At 35.3% G+C, this 22154-nt stretch overlaps 1 protein-coding gene across 1 annotated transcript in view; it reads right to left on the bottom strand.

Annotated features, from left to right (window-relative positions):
• The window catches only part of ATRNL1 (attractin like 1), a 526301-nt gene that overhangs the window by 315257 nt on the left and 188890 nt on the right, over positions 1-22154 (bottom strand). The window contains exon 21 of the mRNA XM_086616365.1: positions 9436-9488. Coding sequence (XP_086472491.1) covers positions 9436-9488 — 53 coding nt within the window. The remainder of the gene's footprint in view (positions 1-9435; positions 9489-22154) is intronic.

A 22154-nucleotide genomic window follows, 5' to 3' on the forward strand; every position in this document is an offset into this window, starting at 1 on the left:
AGGGTTCTGCGTTTTTTTTTTTCCTATTTCAATTGGTTCAAGATTTTGCCTTGAAGTCGCACTGATCAAGAATTCTCTCTTTTCCCTGGGAAGTCAGCATGGGAAGCAACACTACTGTAAAACTACCACAAAGGTTTTCCCTTCACTGTCAGAAGGTAAAGTAAAGGGACACTGATGGATCTTCTCCTATTCCGTTTACTTCTTACAACTCCAGTCTTTGGGAGCTCTAAGGCCTCCCAGGTGTTTAAGAAGTGACAGCTCCTGTCTTTGTGGACATGTCAGGGAAACAAACACATACACAGCACGTTGTATATACAGCATACGGATTCAAAAAGTACTCATCCTTATGAATCCCAGCTCAATATACAGACAAAATAAAATATTGTCCATACGTAGATATTTGCATTGGTTTCTTTCCATAGAAGAAACTACTTCATGTGTGTGTTAGAGTCCCCTACAAAGTAAAGCATTTCTTCTGAATGAGTTCTCCAAGATATTGAGTCTTTGTCATTCTTGCCTCATCAAGCTTTTCAAAATGTATAGTTCTATAAATAATCATAATGTATACTCGTTTATATTTCATAATAATAGATACCTTACTGTCATAGCACATATTATATTTGCAAGATAATAAGGTAAAAAATAATTATAGGATCTGTGAAGCAGTCTATGAGGTGATGAAGGCCTCTAATTCAGACTTTTATTTGTATACATTATAATGTATGTTTATTTACTATTCTCTTCTTCATAGGAGTTAGCTATTTTGTCCAGGGTAGTAAACACATACACGGAAAGATTCTCCAATTCACAGTAAAGTCTGAAAATGATTGGCAGCAAAACTGTTCTTTAGCCTGCCCAAAAAAGCTACAAGCCAACCTTGCGTTTGGCAAATGAGTACACAGAGCCTGGGGTGAGATCATAATACTTTATTAGAAGCTTCAGATTCTTGGTGTAGTTATTGTTTTAATTCTCTGGAAGGCAACCATTTGTTTGTGGTTATTTTAGCTCAGAGCAAAGACTCTGTTTGTCTGTTGCTCTTTATATGTCCTGATTTGGTAGGTTTGTTGAGGCTAATCTTTTCCCAAACCATCCTAGAATTGTCTGATTCAAACTATAATCTGTTCCACTAGGCTCTTTAAACACTAAGAAGATTTCTTTTAAAATACAATTTATTTGTATAAGCCCATATATTCAAAAGACAGTGTGAGTCATTATTGTTACTGTATTAATAAATAATAAAAATTGTTTCAGTCTGTATCAAAGTCAATCAGTGTTAGATATAATTGGTGGAACTCATTATTTTAAGTCAAGCATGACAGTTTTACAATTACAATATGTATTTAGGTTAAATTAATGCTGTCCCAAAATGAAACATGCCTTCCACAAATCAGTAGCAAAATATCAAACTGCTGGTACACATCTCTCAACTCAACTAAAACAAACATCTTTTCAACAGCTAAAATTTATTGTTTATGCCCTTTAAGCTTCAACATAATTTTTAAATATCTGGAAAATCTCTGCTAACAGTTTTACTAAAAGTGCTACTTGCTATTTATCCTTTAAAATACTCTCCTTGGAATGTTCTTGAGTTTAATTTTTCTGAGTATAGCAAGTCTGCCACCTAGTGCTTTACGGTTACCTCTAGTATACTTTTTATTTGATTAATTTTTTTAATTTTTATTTTTTAATAAAGGATGGCATGGTCTAAGTCCATGACTGCTTACACATGCATGTTTGCCTACACACACAGTGCTTAAAAACCATATTGCATATTCTTGCTGACAGGTTGCATTACGAATTTCAACAGTTCTTAGACCATACATGCATTTCTTGACTAGCATAAAACCATCTTGTAGTTTTGTTCTTTCGCTGTGAGATCTGATTGGTTCAAGTGGAAAAAGTTAAAACCTGTAATTTATTGTATTAAAAGGAAAAGAAAAAAAAAATCACATCATTTCAGTATAGTATGAGAAATCAGGGAAGTCAATTTTTCTTTGGCCCAGTGCAGCTCTATATAGCGTGAGGAGTGCCATCGCAGTGTGTTGGGGTACTACTGAAGCAGTGAAGCCAGGCACACCTTGGAATGGGCTCTGAACCACACCCTGCTGAGATTACCTGCTTGGCATCCAGGGGCAACAACTCTTTGGAAGGGACAAAATAGTAGTGGCACCCTACAGGGAATACAAAAGCTGGGGAATGATGAGGAAAAGGAAACATGAACAGATTCCATTTACAAAATAATTTCCAAGCAGCAAGGCTGAAGTAGCCCAAGAAGTGATTTATGGTAGATCCCAGCATGACACAAACAAATTGAGAGAACAGAGCAAAGTGTCATTCCAGATCCAGCACCCATCAGCCTCTAGAACAATTCCCTTCATTGAGGTTGCTTATGTCTGCTTATGTCCACGCTTCTGTGAAGATGACAGCCTAGGTTTCTGCCCAATTATTGCTAGGAAGCTAGACCAAAAGAGAAAATTTGGCACAGTATTTAGAGATATTTCTTTTAATGGTTTTAGTTCTCCCTTTGTTATGAAATTGTAACATTTGTAATATAATAACTGTTACTGAAAATTGGCTTATATCAGAACTGACTATGAATAATCCAAAAAAAAAAAAAAAAGAAAAAAATAATATATATGTTCAAATAATAAGGGAACACCAGGTGGGATGAACTATGAAACCACATCAATAGGTCAGATTAAGCCTAAACTGTATTTTGACAACATAAATAAGGATGTATTATCTGACCCTTTAGCTCTGAGATGGTATTGAACCAATGTTTCTAAAAAGTCATTAGCAGTACTATGTTGTCATAAATTATCTACTTTCAATAATCTGTTCTCTATCAAACCATCTTTCTAGTACTACTACTGCAAACAAACAAAAAGTCAGAAAGGAAAAATATAAAGTAACACCTCTAAAGGAGTACGAGTGCCTTTACTCCAAGCCTAGATACCAAAAAGTAATTAAGACTTATTTCTTAATTTTTATGAAGGGAGATGAATTTTAAACAAATGGGACACAGGACATAAGTGTTTTTTTTCAGGGACCATATTGCATAACAATCTAACTAAAAAGTTTTAAACTATAATAAAAATTTACTATAAGAAATGGTAAGGACTATAGGTAAGGACTAGCCCTTTCCTTTACCTTGCCATTTTTGAAGTCCTGGTGGGTCAGCAGAAATGAAGCTAAGGCAGCTCCAGGACTGGATTAGAATTCTTACAAGGTTCTACAGCCAGAAGCAAAGTTTCCTTTTTCCTCCCTAGCTCCCTGCACAGATACCAGACTATCTTGAGAATTTTCATTGAATGTGCATTTCATGCTTTCTCACCAATCTGGGACATGAAAGTATCATTCTTCATCTTCATGAGTTGCTGACGTATTGAGAGAATTGCTTATTGCTCTCTTTTCTATATGTATATCAAAGAAACAAGAAACAGTGTTATAAGCTACAACAATTTTATGGCTCAGAGTTTAGAATGGCACATTAAACCATAAATCAATTATTCGGGTCACTCCCCAAAAAGTCGTCGTAAAATATTTAGTAGCTCACATACAATCACATATTTTTCCTATGGTGTACTTTAAGTAGGGGAAAAAAAAAAAAAATTTAATAAAATTTATCCAAAGACAACTTTTAAAAAAATTAAAAATCTATGACTATTATTTCCCAACTAGTCATTATATTGGACTTTTTTAGTGATAAACACCTGAGAACTCAGCAACGTTTTCTCTGGTTTTCAATTTCTTCCTCCATGTCCATAAGTTGACTAGAAAAACTCAGTGATGCCACTGCTCTCTAGTACACCTGACACTTAAGAATTCTGCGGATGGGCCTACCATCTTCCTTTTTGGCATGCTTCATCCCCAAAGAACATTTGAAATAGTGGCTGATGAGGCACTGTGTGAAGCCATCCACAACTGAGGTGAGAGAAAAATTAGAAAAAACTGGGGAAGAAAACCTAATGAACCTAGGAAAACAGTTGAAATAAAACCTGTACATTCTTTCAGCCTCTTTTACATACAGATATTCATTTCTCTTTTTTAAAGGCTGTAAATCCAATAAAGATCTCGATCAGAGGCATATAATCTTGTGAAAATGCAGAATAAATGATCAATTAATAGGTTTTAATTCTACAAAAAGCTATGAATCATTCAGCCCCTCCTTTTAAATCTCTTCGTAAACAACCCATCCCTCCTGACCTCTATTCATTCCAGATTCTCTAATCCTTCTCAAAGGTCATGTCCTAATCTCTAACAAATTTAAAAGTGGGCTTGCTATGCAGCACAGTAAACTCTGTAGTGTTACCCTGGACAAATAATGCACTTCTGAAAGCAAAAGGCAAGCTTCTGCTTCTTACGAGTTCATAGTCACAGATCCACAAAATTGTCTGTCCAGCCCAAAGATAAGCACCAGATTAATCAAAATTATTAATTTATTGCAATTTTAGTGCATTGTGACTACGTTCTTGCTGTGCATTGATGAGAAAATTCTTCTTGAATGTATAAAAGTTTCATACTCTAAAGTGTGCTGTCCTGTAACCTGCTACTGGTGCCTATTTTAAAAGAGTAACCAACCTGCAGAACCAAATGAAGAAGCTATGTTCCCTCTCTTCATTTTTGATGGTGGCATCCAGAAATGATAAAAAATGCCTCAAAACATTTTTTAAAGGGTAAAAGGGAATAAGAAGCTAAGGTATGTAAGTCCATGTGCATTTTTTCAACTGCATTTTCTTAGCTGGCTACTAGATTGGTCTCAGCTAGGAACTTTCTTCATGGAATAGGCAACTCTTGAGTGCTCAACTCATCTGGAAATTCTAACAACTATGCAGGCAAACAATACGATTTATACGATTTGTTGCAAGCTTTTATGATTCTGCACGTAATAGTACTAGAAGCTAAAAGTTGTACTTCTTGTTTGAAAAGTAGCATTGGAACTGTGACACTTTAATGTACGTAAAACATTTAGGGAAGTTTTTGACGTTAGAAATACGGATATCTGAAAGAGGTTTCTGAAGGAAAGTATCACAACTTTTCAAAACAAGGGATTGTTAGCAAGTCTATAATTCACCCTCTGTATAGTAACAAATCATGAATCGTAAATTTAAACTCTCATTTTCTCTAGAACACTGGCTTAACTATTTCTCCATTCATGATTTAAAGCTTTGTGTCTGTGTATAACGCAGGTAAAAATCACAGAAGTGGCATTTGTCTCAGTGATTCCTCCCAATCAGTCTAAAACCATCTGGTTTTGCTGCATGTTTCTTTGCACCCAGGAGCACTGATTCTGACAGCAATGTATTTCTGGTGCTGATGTGCGAAGAACTAATCCAGCAATTTGGATGCATACTTTGCTATCTAGGTGCCACTGTTATACATCACGCTGGCTGAGATACCAAGGAACAATAACAACAACAAATACAAATGCATCATGACAAAATGTTGTGTTTATGGTTTGTGTACACGCATAAGTCAGCTGCACAACCATCTCTGGCCTCCACTCAGAGTTCATTCGTATGGATTGAATCAGCTCCTGATCATTCGCACAAAGTTTGGCTTCTAACAGAAAGGTCTAGCAATACAGAGCATCACTACCAGAAACAGACACAATCCAGAAGCAGAACTGTACTCAACCTACAAGAATATTTACATGGACAAGCAAAACTGTGGCTTTTAAATTCACGAAGCTTTTTTTCGCATTCATATTCTTCTTTCTATTATGCACAAGAAATCTTTGATAAGATTTCTTCTGATATTCCCAAACAATGGCATATTAAACACTTTTGGCTCAAGAAATCCTTCCTCTTACAAAGATCCTGAGCTGCAACTTGTTGGATGTAAAGGGAGAAATACCACCGTGTGTTTGTCCGTTTGCTATTCTCTTCCCCTGGCATTCATATTCAGCCACTACTGACAACAGAGTACTGGAATAGATTTACCATCATGCAGCTGCTCACACATTCTTATACATTCAATATTTTTCTAATTTTTATATCTGTGAGGCTGGTTCGCATTCTCTTACTCTGAGAGAAGTTTTTTCTCTCTGTTGTGCTTTTTCAATCATACAGTGAAGTCATGAAGAATGAAATTAAAATAATTTTAATAGAAGCAATAGGCGATGATTTTCACACACTCTGGATAATACATTATTGCATGCCCTGTCTATTATGCATTTCCTACTCTACTTTTATTAAGTTTTGATAATTTAAAGTAGAACTACTACTAATGTCCAGTGCTGCCATGTTTTGAAATGCCATATTAGAATGAAATCTGATGTTTAATGAACTGGTCCTGTTATCTTTAGGATTTGATGGCTTTGCTGCTATGCTGCGCTCATCCTTTTGGCATAGTATCTGTATTTACATTAAATCCCTGCAGTGTTTCACCATGTTACTTCCTATATAAATCTCATTCTTTTTGATCATTCTAGACCTATCTGTAATTTTCCTGTGTTTTCATTTGTGCTCAGATCACTACTCCAATCACAACATGATCCATGTACAGCATTAATATTCTGCTTACTCTCCTACATCACTATGAAAGGAAACAAATAAGAAAGAAACTAAAACTATCTGTGCTGTTCCACTGGCTAACTCTATCAAGTTTAGAGTTTACTTACTATCTTAAACAGTCTATTGATGTTAATAACAGTACCTACAACAACACCAGTCTGTTCCCCCTTCCTGGGCTTCAGGACGGCAATGACAGGCAAGAGGGAGGAGAGCACTAGGCAAGAACTAGATAAGCCGGGCAGAGAGCTGAAACAGATGAAAACAGCTGAACTCTTACAGGGCAGAAGGTATTCCCACTATCACAAGATGCAGAAAATTCCTCTAAGGCAACAAGTATTCCCTATCCACGTTCTGGTGTTAAAGAGAAACTGAGGTCATCCAACATCATGCAAAAGTTAGCCATACACTCAGGATTGAATTGAATACAGTTTCAGCAGTATTTACACAAGTGGGGAAAAAAAAAGGATAAAATATGAACACTTAAAACTGGTCATTTTGAAGATGACTAAACTCAAGCAAGTGACTAAAAGCTTTCCTGAAAAAGATCTCAACCATACAGCAAATTACTAGTTGCATTCCTATTTTCGTACCATTCAGACTTCGAGCTTAAGTGGTAAAACCAAACATGCCTAGAATTTTTATTTCTCATAAGCTTATGCTGCTCATAAGTATATATAATTTGTTCTTCCTCTGTATTCTCCTCCCTCCTGAGCAATTCCTGTGCTGTAAAAAATAAGAATATTCTTCGCTTCAAGGAGAATTAAAGCAGCAATATAAGTGTCTAAAGAGAAAGTTTCTTACAGAGTAGTGAAATAAGCATAAAATACACCATCCAAATGCCTGTCTTGTACAAAAGCAAAACACTTCCTTATATAAATTGTAGTCCATGGCAAGGCCATATTTTAAAATACTTACATAGATAAGATATTGGAGCATCTCTTTATGACATATATATATTTTAATACATGATTTAGCAGGTAATGGACAGTGCTTATAAGCAATTGTCACTGAAATTTTAGATCAGTCACTTAACCACAAATTAACAAATTATTTCCCATTATGGTGCATCAGCCACTAAGTGTAAGAAATACAGAATTCCATTATCTTAAATTAGCACAGGATCCTTATTACCTCCAGATAAAATAACTGAAGATCATTGATACACGGTATTTTAAATAACTGAAAGTATTAAAAGAAGATTTATCATTCCAGAATAACAAGATCTTTAAAATATTTTGAAATCTCACAGAAGACAAATAATAGTAGTGAGTTTAAGATAAAAGGGCATCTTGAATATAGTACAATTTGTCTCCAACCTGATTTATAGACCCAATAAGTAACATAATAGCAAAAAAAAAAAGAAAAAGGTTTTCATGGAGGTACCTGAGGTCTACAAATCTCATTACTGTCATTTCTATTCCATCTCTTGAATTTAATAACGTTTAGTTTTAAAGGACAAAATAGATATTGATACACATATTGAAAATAGCCTATATAGCACTCTCTTCGTAATACGAACTTCTCGTGTACCCATTATCTAGCTCTAAATCTACAAAATTTACGAAATTCATAGATACAAAAATGCATTCTTCTAAATACTGAAATTTCTGTTTTGAAAGAAGACAAAATTCTTACGTGATAAACAAATGGATTTTTTTTTTTATTATTTGAGCAAGAGTACCTTTAGAACAGTTTTAAGGAGAATTTTCAAATTGGTCTATTTTATGCATACTGTCAACTATGTTAACAGTGTCTTCAAAATACAGTACTTAAAAATTATCTTCCAGTTTAAAGTATACATTTGAACTTATTTGTGAGGAAAAAAAACCCACAAACAACCCACAGCAAATTGCTTTAATACCTGGCAAGAGGAATAAATGTTTTAGGCCTAGAGATATGTCAGTATCTGTAACATAGTACATGTCAATTTTGTTCCGTAAAACCTACCTTGCAGACACAAACCATTTAAAGGTAGAAAAGAAACATTAGTAAAGAAAAGGAACATTAATTTATTAGTAAATGATGCCTTAAAGAGATTCTAAAACCAAGCTTTTGTGTACATTCAAAAACGAAATGCTAAAAAACAAGGCTAAAGATCAGAACGGATGCTATAAACATATTCAGAGATATGCCTTTATGCAAATTTAAGTTTGAGGTAGGGATGATTTTGGGAAACAACAGACAAATGGATCCAATAGTCTGACTTTGAGCAGGTATGTGCAAAAGTCACAAAAGGTAAACCAGTGCTCTCCAACATCCCATACGTTTTGATGATGATTAAAATTACTATTGAACATCGGTATTGGCACAGCAAAATTGGCACAGCTCACTAAGGGATTTCTTCACATGGGTAATACACGTTCTCATCCCTTCAGGTCTCTCACTATGACTATCAAAAACATAATGCTTTAAAGCAAATTTGCCAGAGGCACCTTTTCTGCAACAATAGGAACACGGAGACAACACATGATACTAGTATCATTTTATGATACTCTGGAGAGCAGCTGTGTAACATGTCCCTGGAAGGCAGACGGGCTAAACCATTCAAAGTGCCCTCAGGAAATGCTGCTATTTAGCCTGTTGGCATTTCCCCACCACAAATCCTGTCGTTTAAACAATGACACAATTACTTATTCCTTTGTTCATGAATGTTGAGATACAGAGAAGAACCCAACGGCTTGGTCAGTCCCTTTAACCTAGGTGTAAAGAATGAACTTTAGTAGACTTTAATTTGCATTCTCATGGACAAATTAACTAACAGAGAATCCAGAGGGACATTTTATTTTTCAGTCAAAATATCAATGTGCCCAACTTCAGAATGTCTTAAAAAACTTTTTTTTTTTCCCCACGAGGAAATGAAATGATGACATAATAGGTAAACAGCATTTAAGTACTGAACAGTAAAAATACAAGTACTCACAGTAGCATGTTCCCCTAAGCGGATTTCCAAGATACCTATTTTCAGAGTCACAGCTGCAAGGGGGAAAAAAGACAAAACCAAACATTCCCATTAAACACAGTACAGTTTTAATAAAAGTGCAGCTAGAATATTTATTTCAAATAGCATGAGTTTCAATACTAGTAGCACAAACACATGAAAATATAAATTATTTTATTTAGTTCTTAATTAGGATGTGCTACTTTTCAGAGGCACCTCTCTCTCCTTATAAATGAAACCCAGAGTGACCAGGCTCTTGGATAAGGCGCTTCAGTCATGCGCTTAAAGGCAGCGCCTGTTGTAGGACTTGGCGGAGATGGTGTGTCTCCACTAACCAACCAAGGAGAGCCAGGCAGGGAGGCCAAGCACTGGATCCCTAATTATCTGTGCCGCCTCAGTGATAGCTTACTCCCTCAGCTGGTTTTGATCTGGCCCTCTCCAAGACAACAGCTGAGCATCTATCAGAGGGATCACTGACAACAGAAAACATTCCCAAATATGTCTACCTCTAACGCACACAGTCCTAAAACAATATGAGACAAGGCTTTGCGCCCTCAGGCACCTTCCACATTTCTTCGTGCCATCCCTTCAGCAATGGAACATATGCTCTCCATCTCCAGCCACACAAACACCACTCTAGTAGGCTGTAATACATCCTTCGTACTATTTCCAACTCTTTATATGAAAAAAAAAAAAATTCCTAAAATACTTCTAACCATAATATAATGATATACATTTCCACAGCACCACAGAGGACCTAGAGGTGACCCAAAGCTATGCGCTATGTAGCTGCAACTAGACCATGGCAAGTGGCTCTGGAGCCAGGAATTGTAGTCATACTGCTGTGCTTTTAGTCCTACATGTATCTCAGCTACTTAGCTTTTCTGAACTTCAGAGGCAATTGCTTCTCTTCATTGAGGCATCTGGTGGAATTTAAACTGAATACAATGTACTGATGCTGCTGACAAGATGTGTACATGATAAGAGCTGGAGAAATATCTTGGTTATTGATAAGACGTAGTTATTTTCAGAGACACAAAATATCTTACAGAATTTCACAGTGATCAAACTGAATTAAATAATATTTCTTTAAAAATGCCAAGTACTTTAATAGAAAATTATTATCCTGCTTTTCGTTTTCTTGGCTATTTCCACGGAAGTCTCCACCAAAATTATAATTTTCTATTAAATACATAGAGTGATTCATAAAACAAAGAGAAAGCTTATTGCTGCCTATTAAATTCCATATAAATATTTTCCCAGAGGAAATTTGGATCATTCAATAGCTTGGTCTACCTTTTCAGTACTTTTTTCTAAGAAACTTAAATTGCAAGGAGATTTTTTTTGTGTTATTTTATTTGTGAGTAATATTAATAATACTTTCTTTCATGTTGTATCATTTAACAAGTTGAAGACTGTAGAATAATATTTCTATTTCTGTTGGTCTCTTCAATAGTTTCCAACTGGTGATTCTTAACATGGTCATTTTATTAAAAAACAGGTAGAGAATCTCCTTGACCCTTTGTTACAATAACATAAAGAAAATAATAGCATTAAAATGGAAAAAAGAGAAAAACAAATGTTCTGGAATCTGCCCTTGCCCACTCCTGGTCTCATGTCAGCATGAAAACTCATTGCAGGGTCAACTATACAGAAATTCAACCTTTTTTAATATAGAAAAACTTTTGCTTAAACTCCAAGAAACAAAAAACCCCATATGCTTCAATTCTAACCTCAGCACACAATTCGTGATCTCGTCTACACAGACATTCTGGCCCTAGAGTCCTTTCCACAGAATTTAAAAGAGGGATTGATGCTGAAGCAACTTTATTGCATGTACTTATAAAGGAAAGGAGAAAATCTCAAATAATAATATTGGTCTGCCTGATAACGCTTTTTTCTAAACATCACAAAACACTAGCTAAATTTTTCAAAGAACAGCTCACTACTTAAATAGATTTGGTTTGCAAAAATAGACTCATGTCTGAAAGTATCTTTAGGTTGGCAATTTTGAAAGAGCTAAGGGAAAAGGATCATTTTTGAATGAAGAGTTTAAAAGAATTTCCTTTTCTTTTCTTATATGTAAGATTGTCATATAAACGGGACAGTATCATGCAACAAATTATAACAACATGATAGAGATTATTGTAAGAGGAATTACTTTTTTTCTTCTGAATTGTTTCAAAGGCAAAGTAGAGTATTAAATACAGGCAGTATTCAGAATATGCTGGGGCTTTATACCAGGACACAAAGATATATTTTATATAAATTAACTGTGTATTCAGAGTTTTTTCTCAGAGAAGAAACTTTCTTAGAAGGTAAGAAACTTACCCTGCTGCTCACTAATAATGGCACTGATTTATATACGACATGGAAGAGCAATATCCAACCACCAGTAACAATAACCTGTACAACTTTCCTCCAGGAGAGACTGCACAAATTCTGCTGTGAACTCTTGCCGGTCACAGCACTCACCTGTGGTGATTTGACTCAGGGTCTAAAAGAAGCTTAGTTTGCTCCTGACACAAAACAGGACTTTTTTCTTCTTTTTTTTTTAAATCTTGAAAAACTTTATGAAAAAGGAAAGCTGTTTCCATATAGCTTCCCTCCTCCATTCACACCTACCCTTCTAATCAGATAAAACCATCTCCTGTGGATCAGTAATTACCAGAACCCAGGGATTACCAGCATCACGTATACCTTTCTGGTATTTATATTTCTATTTATATTACAGAAAAAAACCACAAGAATATATAAAATAAAAATATCTATTAAATCCGCCTAATGCACCACAAGTTTCACTACTTAAAAGAACACACAAAAGAACGCTTAATACGAAAATTACTAAATACAGAATATTTTGCAATATCCAAGTATTCGTAAGTATACATTCAAATCTAAATAATAACTAATTCCCTGACAATTATAGAAGTGACCTTCAAGAATCTTGAAGATAAAATGGCAATGCAATTTTACGGCCAGCCATTTCAGTTGTTTCAGCATAATGCATGATGAAATGATAAAATATGCATAATAAAAAAAAGTGAATTACACCACAGCGAAGTATTTTGATAAATTATCATATATATTATACTTTCTATATTGGGTTCCTCACAGAAGAGACTGTACTCAAGGAGTCAGTGATCTTGGGCAAGGTGAGTCTGATCTATGGGTCCTTGTTTGTCAGGCTTGAGAAGCCCACCTGTGAAGGCCCCATGCCAGCCTGTGCTGTGCACTGGTAGGTGTTAGCAAAGAGAACCTTCCAGGTTGTCAGGAAGACTCACATGGTTTGGGTTTTACGCAAGATAAAAGGCTCTATGGTATGGGAGGAGGAAGAACCTCTCCATGGACAGGATCTGTGCAGCATATCACGGGAAAATCTACGCTGGGCTCATCCAGTGCTCACGCACATGGGGCTCCCAGCAACTGAAGGGGCGTAAGATTTACCTGCTATCTGTATTCCTCTTTTCAGTCCATCTTATTAAAACTGCTAGTTTATTATGCCATTTGTTGCCAGGCATTACTGAGATACAGAAAGAACCCTGCACCACCTCTCTTACGCTTCCTTCGCTGTGCCCTGGTGCAGAACACTTCCATAACGTATACTAGGAATAGCATGAAGTGGAGTTCTTACTGGTTAGGGAAGTGTTATGGTTTTATTAAAGCCTGCTTTCATTCAAATTAAAGATGCTACTTAAACACTTAGTTTCCAACAGAGTGGAAAGATGAAACTAATAGGATTAGGAATACATCTCGAATTATTCACATGAGTTTGTATGCTAGGTTTTGAATAAATTTAGTTTTGTCTTTTAATCCTATCCTATTTCATTAAGCATATGTATTGCTCTGCATTAGTCACTAATTATGGTTCCAATTACAAAATTTCCTATTCACTGAATTATTTCCTTATGAGCTTTACTCATAGTAGTAATTTTTGTACCTTTTCCAAAAGCCAGCTCACACTTGACTATATGTGAAGCATAATATATGCCTCCTATCTGCGAAATGGGAGCTACGCTCGTTATTTTATGTGCCATAGGGCTACGATCATTTGCTTTAAGTGGTAATAATGAACGAGCAGTTCCACTCTGGCATGCCTCCAAAGACACAGCTCCCATTTACAAGGACAAATGGAGGAAGGCTCCTACCAGGTTACGTACAAGTTCTACGGTTTGTTACAATACAAAAGTATTCAACTCATCAAGCTCGCTGACCTTATGATGGCCTGCTATTAGCAGCTATTCCCCAACCTCTCCCTTCATTATCCTTTCAAAACTGAACCCTTTTCTTTTAGTGTCTTTTTTCCTCCCTGTATTTCCTGGGAGTTCAAAATAAAAGTTATGGACAAACTCATTTAAAAAACCTCCAACGTTTTTCATGTTTATGACCAAGTGAATGATAATTTCTGGCTTTCTCTTTAAATACCATAAATTTATCCAAGAGTATATGTTTACATTAATAGTCACATTATTTATTTATTATTTTTTTTAATGAATGAAAGACTTTTATGTAAGATAGAGTTTACAAATGACCCTGTGTCGAAGCTTAGCAATGTCTATGACTTTGTGCACTATATCTACGGCTTCCAACCTTAAGAAAGTTAAGGAACTGACAGTAGTAAGGAAGGATATACCTTCGAGCTTCTCACCTAAAGAAAACTGTCAGAATATAACACCAACCTACATCTAGCAGCCTTCTAGACTAGTGATTTGGTCAAGCAGAAAACTTCTTGTAACAGTCCATCTAACCTTTGATCGCGAAGGCAGGATTTTCTGCAGTTCTGCTGCCACCACTAATTGGTAAACCTTTCCATTCAACTAAAAGTGAAGCAAAAAAAGAGAAACAGGGGAAGAGTAACCTAAGTACTGCTCTTTCCTCCAGCTGAGTGTGTTTCTAACGCCAAACTCTCAGGGAAGACAAAAATGTATGTCAGACCACTCTAAAAGACAATATTCTTTTATTCAACTGATTCCCTGCTGAGGCAGTTGTATCTTGTTCTGGCCAAGGCACAGGCTTGTCAGCTATACTGAGCAGAGATTTATGGTCCTTACATTTTGTCCCTCAATCTGAGATTTGTAATAGGTGCAAATTAACACAGGCCATTTCCACAGAGTTTGGGGAAAAGTTGTCATCTTTCTGATCTGCAGCTGATCATAGCTAGGTCTGGGATTTTGCCTAGTTTCTCAGCATTGCATCTACAAGAGGTTCCTGATAAATGAAGACTAATGGACTTGGCAGAGTATTCCTGGGCCCTGGCTGCTGCCTTGCCCCAGCTTTTAGATAAGTAAGAATATCTTCTAGGACTACTGTTCAACTTCCACTCATCTTTACTCTGTTCTAGCATTTCTTTCTCATTCTGTCCCCTATTTAGCCAGTGTTCTTGCTCCTTCTGTCCTCCATCACTGATTCCTGCTTCTAATCTACTTGCTCCTGTTCCTGATCTTGGAGAACAGGTTTCATTCTATGTTCCTGGTACCACAGAGATATGATGAATAGTGGAACATTATTTAACATAACATAATTTGGTTACTTGAGACACCTCATAATCAGAGTTCAAACAATGCTTGTAAAGCTAATCTTAAAATTTCTCTAGTCACATAGGCCTGTGGCATCATAAGTGGACTACGAAGCATTACTACATACTACTACATATTACTAAATCCCCAGCATTAAAAATATTCCCATGGTGTCGTGACTGCAGCTTTTGCATATACTGATGAACCTTGAGTCATGACAACTTAGTAACACGGAGCTCCGCACAAATTCACACACAGGTATTTACCCTGCTTTTTGGGTACCCATTCTTGAAAGTCATGTAGGACTTTGTATCCAAAAAGTACCTTTCCAGAAATGAGAAAATCAGCTGAGGTATATGCTTAACTATAGTCAATAACTGTAAGTGGCTATAATTTGTAACATTTTGGAAGTGATGCACAGAAAATGCAGATTTTAAGCTCGAGTGGTGACTCACAGATGAAAGCACCAACCTCAGCTGTTCTTGGGTTATTAACTGGTCCAGAACAGTGAGTGACTGATACCTGGAATCCCAATTCACACTCGTACATAGATGCAAGAGAACAAATATTGCCAGGTTTTGTCTTAGGTCTGCTTGGTTTCAATAGCTTTATACACAGAACTGCTGAAGAAAAGTTACATCTTCTAACCATCAACAACAGTTAAACAGACACCATCAATAACAACGAACACGAGTGACATCACAACAAAAGTTATGCTACACCAGCCTGGCTCATGTATTGGGAGATCAAGCACATTTAAGAGATTCAGAAATGGCATCACTCTTCCACAGAAGTGCTAAGATTCGGATGCGATAATGGAACACAGATTATATATTTAATGAAAAACAGGTACTGTCAGCGAAGTTGAGTGCTTTGCGATTTTTCAGAGAATAGGTCTGTTTAATTGCTAACTACTATTGTATTTTTATCCTGCTGCTATAATGTTTATTTTGCTGCAGTGAAATACACAAACTAATAACCTATAAATGCAAATATATCCCTCTTACAGTTACGGGTCTGCTTCTTGACTGCATTGATATTGCACTATGTTGTCTCAATGTTTTCTGTTAACACTGAAGTAGGTGAATAGTTTTCCCAATTTTTCTGAGCTACAAAAAAGCATCTTCAGTTCTAATGCAAAAACTGGACACTTTCACTTCTCTCAGTGCCAAGAACCATTCCAGTCATGAGCAGCCTTTCTGCTTTAGATATAAAGAATTATCAGCCAACCTCTTAAGATAATGATAACCTAAAAGGCTAAAAGGTACTAGGATTTATGCTTCCAGTTAGGACTTTTTAATAATGTGGGGAAATGATTTATTTGTTTCTTCTTGTAAGTACATATAATGGTGTCCTAAGACAATGTTTTTTCTGCAGATTAATTTGTCTCCTCTTCCTATAATTCATGAAAAAGGCCTAGGCCTTTAATACCTTTTTTTCTTTTTTTTTTTTTTTTTAAATCTAGGCTGATCTCACCAAAAGAAAAACTAAAACGTTTTAGCTTCATAAACAAATTTCTCATTTCCAGATTTTCCTCATGCTATTCAAATACTTCTTCCCTGAAGTAGTAGAAGATCAAGAATAATATTATAGGGTTTTTATATACTCTTTGAAGTAATGATATTTCATATCACTAAATAAATTGCACTATAGGAGAAACTAAACTTTCAAATAGATGACAAACTTATCAAATAATGATACAATTAATAGAAATTTGTTAAGAGATAAAATAAGATTCTATTAAACTCTAATTATATTTTCATTTCTTCTATACAAGAATTAAGTAACCTATAGCCATCATTGGGAACTACCTGGACAACCAAAAAAAAAATTTCTTCATCTTCATGAGTCAGAAACCAAATGGACTTCACATGTCCATGATTCGATGCTGCTTACTCTGAACCAGAAAAACTCATGTCCATGGCTGTACCCTTTACCTCTGGCATTCTCCTTTTTCTATGAATAACCATGTTTCTGGAAGTGATGCACTCAAACTTTTATATATGTAAAAGGGTGAACTTGGAAAAGCAGAATTCCTGCCTATCAGAGACCATTTTTTCAAAGTGGGGGAGGAGAATACGTACATTTCTTCTCTCACACTTTTGATCTATTTCAAGCATTTCCCCAGCCTTTAGAAAGTAAATGTTAGAAACATCCTAGACAGCTCTAAATAAGATAGTATATTTACACTGAACTGAATCACATCTCCAAGAAATATTAGCACAGTTTTCTCAACCGTTTCATTTCTTTTTGCTAGAAGAATTAGATGGAAGCAATGGTAAAATAATCATCCACAGTTTATGAATACTTATTACTGCTTAAACTGAAATGCAACTCCTCCTAAATTTTTACTTTGCAAAAATCAGTGAACAGTTCACAAAATTTACATATATTTCATTCTTTTAAAAGATAAATATTGATGAAATGTGTTAAACGTTAACTTAATATCAACAACAGAGTATTCACAAATCCGCATTCCTAAGCGTAAGCGGTTTGTAAACAGTTTCTTTCGCAATCATTTTTAATAGCAAGTTCTCCTCAGTGGAATACGGACTTTGTCTTCACTAAGATTTCATGGAAAAAATATTCATTTAATCATGAAAACAAGTAGTATAGCTCTTTGGTTAAAATGACTAAATTTCTTCATGTTTCAATTTCTTACTGTATTGTAAATGTCCACAGAAATTAAACCAGATTAAAATATATATATATACACACACACAATATATCCCAAGTGTATTATTGCATTTTTATTAGTCATTGATGAATTGTAAAAAATGAGACTATTAATAAATGCATTTGTATATTAACTATGAAACAGCTTACATCTTGTTTTTAAAATATGTGCATTAATATGACTTATTGTTGAATTTAGCTTGTGGTCATTCTCTCAGGGAAATGATTGCAAAGAAACACTCAATTACAATTTTCATGCAGAACGTTCAAGGCTATAACATGATAGAGTGGTATAGAGTTCTCATCTGTTTGCATTTGATCTTCCTTGCATACATTTTCATTGCTTTCAAGATTTTGGGTTGGTTTTCTGTTGTTTTTTGTTGTTGTTTTTTTTTGTTGTTGGGCTTGCTTTTGTTTTGGTTTGGTTTTTAAACAAAACCACAATTTACAGAAGACTACAAAATTTTGAGGCAATTTAAGGAAAAGGCAATTTAAGAAATATGCATTTCAGGATGCCATACATAAACTATAATCTCCAGAAGATGGTATGAAGATAGTTGAGTAAATTTTTCTCTTTCTTTCAGATTATGTAAGGCAACTTTGATTATTTTCTTGTCATTGAAGTCTAAAAATCTATCACAGTACGGTAATTAATAATTTCAAAAAGATGATAAATTCTGACTAAGCCAAGACAAAAATGACAATTCAGAAGCACAGCGCATCACTCGTTTGGGAGCAGAAATTGCACCTTAGCCATAACCAAATGCTGCTTACATATAAAGAGTTCAAAAATATTAAATGCAAAATGAAGGCAAAGGTATGAATAAATCAGAATGTCATGGTTTCCTCTAGGCTGTCGGCTATACAGTACTGGGGAATTTTACAAAACAGTGATGTTAACTACATTATTCCTCTGCCTGCAACAACTTCTACAGTGTTAATGACATGTTATAAAATGAACATGAAGCATAAATATTACAGAGGTTTAAGTATAATATATAGTGCGACTGGCAAGCTATCATTCTTACTTTTAGGAGGACAAAAATCTAGCTAGTGCTTGATATTTTCAAAATAATTTCAATATTCCTAGGTGTCTGGGGACTTTCTATCTAGATCAGAATGTATATTCAGAATATTCGTTTATCATACTTGTTTCCTGTGGCATTTACAGAAATTGTCAGAGAATCATACCTCCTCCTTGAACAACAATTAATGGTGAGCTTTCAAGAAAAATAAAAACCACAAGTGACCCATAGGAGAGTGATCATTAGAAACCAAATACGGAGACATGACAATTTCCAGACTCCTAGCTTCCTTCTTGTCCTTCTGGTCTTTAAAACCACATTTTTGTCCATCAGATCGTTTCAATAGCTATAAATCTATCCAATATGTTGTCCTGACAAGTTCTTTTCCTGTCTAAAAGAGCTTTTCTTACCCTCCTCCATATGGCAAAGTCCAACAAATTCATGCCTTATTGCCTACCATTGCTCCCTCATAACCATGTCTGGCCTCTTTTTAAGTCCTTTTTAATATCTAGGATATCAACTCCATCTAACCTGCACCATCTTTTATTTGACTTTATTAAAAAAGATACCCATTCAAGAGATACATGAATATCTATTAAGAATAGAACACATATAAGAGCTTTGGAGAAAGCATGACGATAAACACACACGTTCGCTTTACTCTGGTCCCTTTCCTATGAAGAGCCCCAGTCTCCATCAGTCCATCATGGCACATAATCTCGTGAATTTCCTGGAGCAGAGATGGCACTGATACTCCTTTATGAAGCGCCGAATAAGTGGAAATAAATGTTACTGTCTGTGTTGCAACAACAATACTATATCTGCCAAAAAATCCAGTCTTGGCTGACTCTCCTTGAAAAGTTATCTGCCTTTTAAGAAGAAAACTTAAAAGGAATGGCTGTAAAAAAAAAAAAAAAAAGGAAGAAAAGTTGACTAAAATGACACTATAACCTCACGGCAGGGTACTGTGAATTATTTCATAACAGGAATCCCAGTCTGTCAGTCTTGATCTGTTCAAACGATGTTTATGTCGGTTTTGCTAGGCAGGCTGCAGAGTACTACCATGAGAAGCGATGCTTACTCCTATGTGAGTACAGTGCAGAACTGAGCCTTTAAGTAATCCCAATGATTTCCCAAAGGGAAATTCATAGAATAACACATTTTCAAAAACAAAAGGCACAAAATCTCACCCTAAACAATGACAGAATGAGGAGAGGAAAACAGGGGGAAAAAAATAAAATAAAAGATTTAGGTACTACAAGAGCTCTGGCAATATAACGCAATGGATGAGAAAATCCTTGCATCCCAGCTGGGAGTGACTGGGAAAGCTAAAGACTACACTCCTCAAAAAGCTGTTTTATCATCCCAGTCTATGTACCTCAAAGACTCAATCCCTCTACAAAGACGCTGTAAGACAGCAGCTTTAGCTGGACTTCTGATTAGTAATTGATCTCCTATATTCTGTAAGCATCACACTAGAAGTTTGATTAGTTGTTGCTAGAATTACCTGAGATGAATGTATTACACTAGGTATGATCAGTTATTTTACAGGAAAGAAGGTGTTTTCTTTGCTTTCTGGACTGTGCCAAGGGTGGCAAACCTGTCCAAATATTTTTATAACTAATGTGTTTCAAAGTATTGCAAAACTTTGCACCTTTCCATAGGTATTCTGAGGAGACTGAGACATGTCTTTTTGATTTTTAAAAGCTTTCAGTGCAAAATTTGGTATGTATTAAACAGAAAAACAAACAAAAAAAAAAGCTACTGAAATATAAAATGGAATAAAAGTTTAAAAAAAAAATAGGTAAACTATCAGAACAGAGCTGTAAAAACCAAACAAACAAAAAACAACATCACCATCTGACGTATGCTACTTCCAAAGAGCCGTGCTAAACAAAACAGCAATGAGCCCCACCAACATGCTTAGGATGAAAGACTTTAACCATTTATGTGACCAACCACTTGCCTCTGTGTGACAGCGAATTTTTAAAAAAGATAAGAAAAGAATGCTGTAACAGAACGCTTCCCCACATCCCTAGGACTGATGAATGTGGTAGATTAAGGGCAAAAATATCGGGATTACAGAGCACTGAAATTTACTAAAAGACGACCTTTTTTGACGTCAGAGAGAAATAAAGTGAACCCAGGAGGCATACGAAAATCCTGATTAGTAATCCAAACATACGGCAGAGGTGGGATATTACTGATGCAGAGATTGCGTGGGAACAGTTACAGCATAATCCCTTCACATGTCTCTATTTCACCAGCCCTGAGCGTTTCTATTTTCTATCCATCATTTTCTGACTCTGTTGCTTTGCTTCTTAACTCCAGCCTGCATAGGATAATAGGCTACAATTACATTAACCGCCTTTCATCTCAGTTTGAATTAAATTTGTTCTGCATGCCAGCATGAAAATCTGTCCCGAGTCATTTTGCTTAAGTCAAAGAATAATAAACTCCCCCAGTCCAATAATTTAGCCAATGGCTTTAATATTGTGAAAAATTCAGATTATTTTTCTTAACGGAGAGATAATATTAAAGTTAGTACTTAAAGGGAAAATTTGTTACAATAATTATCAGTAATACGTATATTCTGCATTATGATAGTGATTTTAAGTTGTTCTCATGTTCCTAAGGTCTTTTTTCTCACTTGTTTTCAGATAGGGATTTCTAATTTATATAAAAGTAATGGTATATTTTCTAATATTATCCATGAATGAGAAATGCAAAATATTTTAATGTCACTTGAAATACAATTCTAGTGACTGAAATGGTCCATCATGTCAGAAAAACAAAGTACTGTGACATTTTCCATAAATATGAGAAAGAAATCAACTGAGCGCAGTGGAGAAACACACTCTGAGGTGAAAGCTCTTTTAGGAAGATCAGAGTGGAAAAAAATCAAAGAATTCACTCCACAATTATTTTAGGTTTGCAGAGCATCCTAATGCATTACAGAAAACGTTTCACTCTTGGATCAAATCTAAAGGTTTAATTTTAAAATTCTCCAGTGACCATTAAGAGACAGGCTTAAAAACAAAACAAAAAATGTATCTTCTGTACTACAATTTTAAGCTTTCCATCTTCTTTGTTTGTTTGTTTTTTTGTTCCCTTTTAGATTTTTTTATTTTTAAAGGAAATATAACTGAAAGAACCCTGTGATTTCAAAGTTCTACTTCAAAAGCAGCTTTGGAGAAGTGTCCTAAGCACCATATCATTTTTGAAATGGCAGAATATCAAATTCATATAAACTACTCATAAGAACTGTACAAGAACTATAGTGAAACATTCTGGTTTAGATTTCTTTTTCCCCAGGAAAGATATGGTTTCCTTGCCATTTTGGAAAAAAAAAAATCAAAATCAGTATCTCAAAAACCAGGAAAAATCTTAGCTTTCGTCAGCTCTGGTTGATAACTAAGACCTATGCACCATAAGGAAAAAAAAAAAAAAAAAGTACACCATATGACCTTCAGCCCCAACAGTA

Source organism: Tauraco erythrolophus, chromosome 9, assembly GCF_009769465.1.
Source record: "Tauraco erythrolophus isolate bTauEry1 chromosome 9, bTauEry1.pri, whole genome shotgun sequence".
NCBI classification, from domain to species: Eukaryota; Metazoa; Chordata; class Aves; order Musophagiformes; family Musophagidae; genus Tauraco; species Tauraco erythrolophus.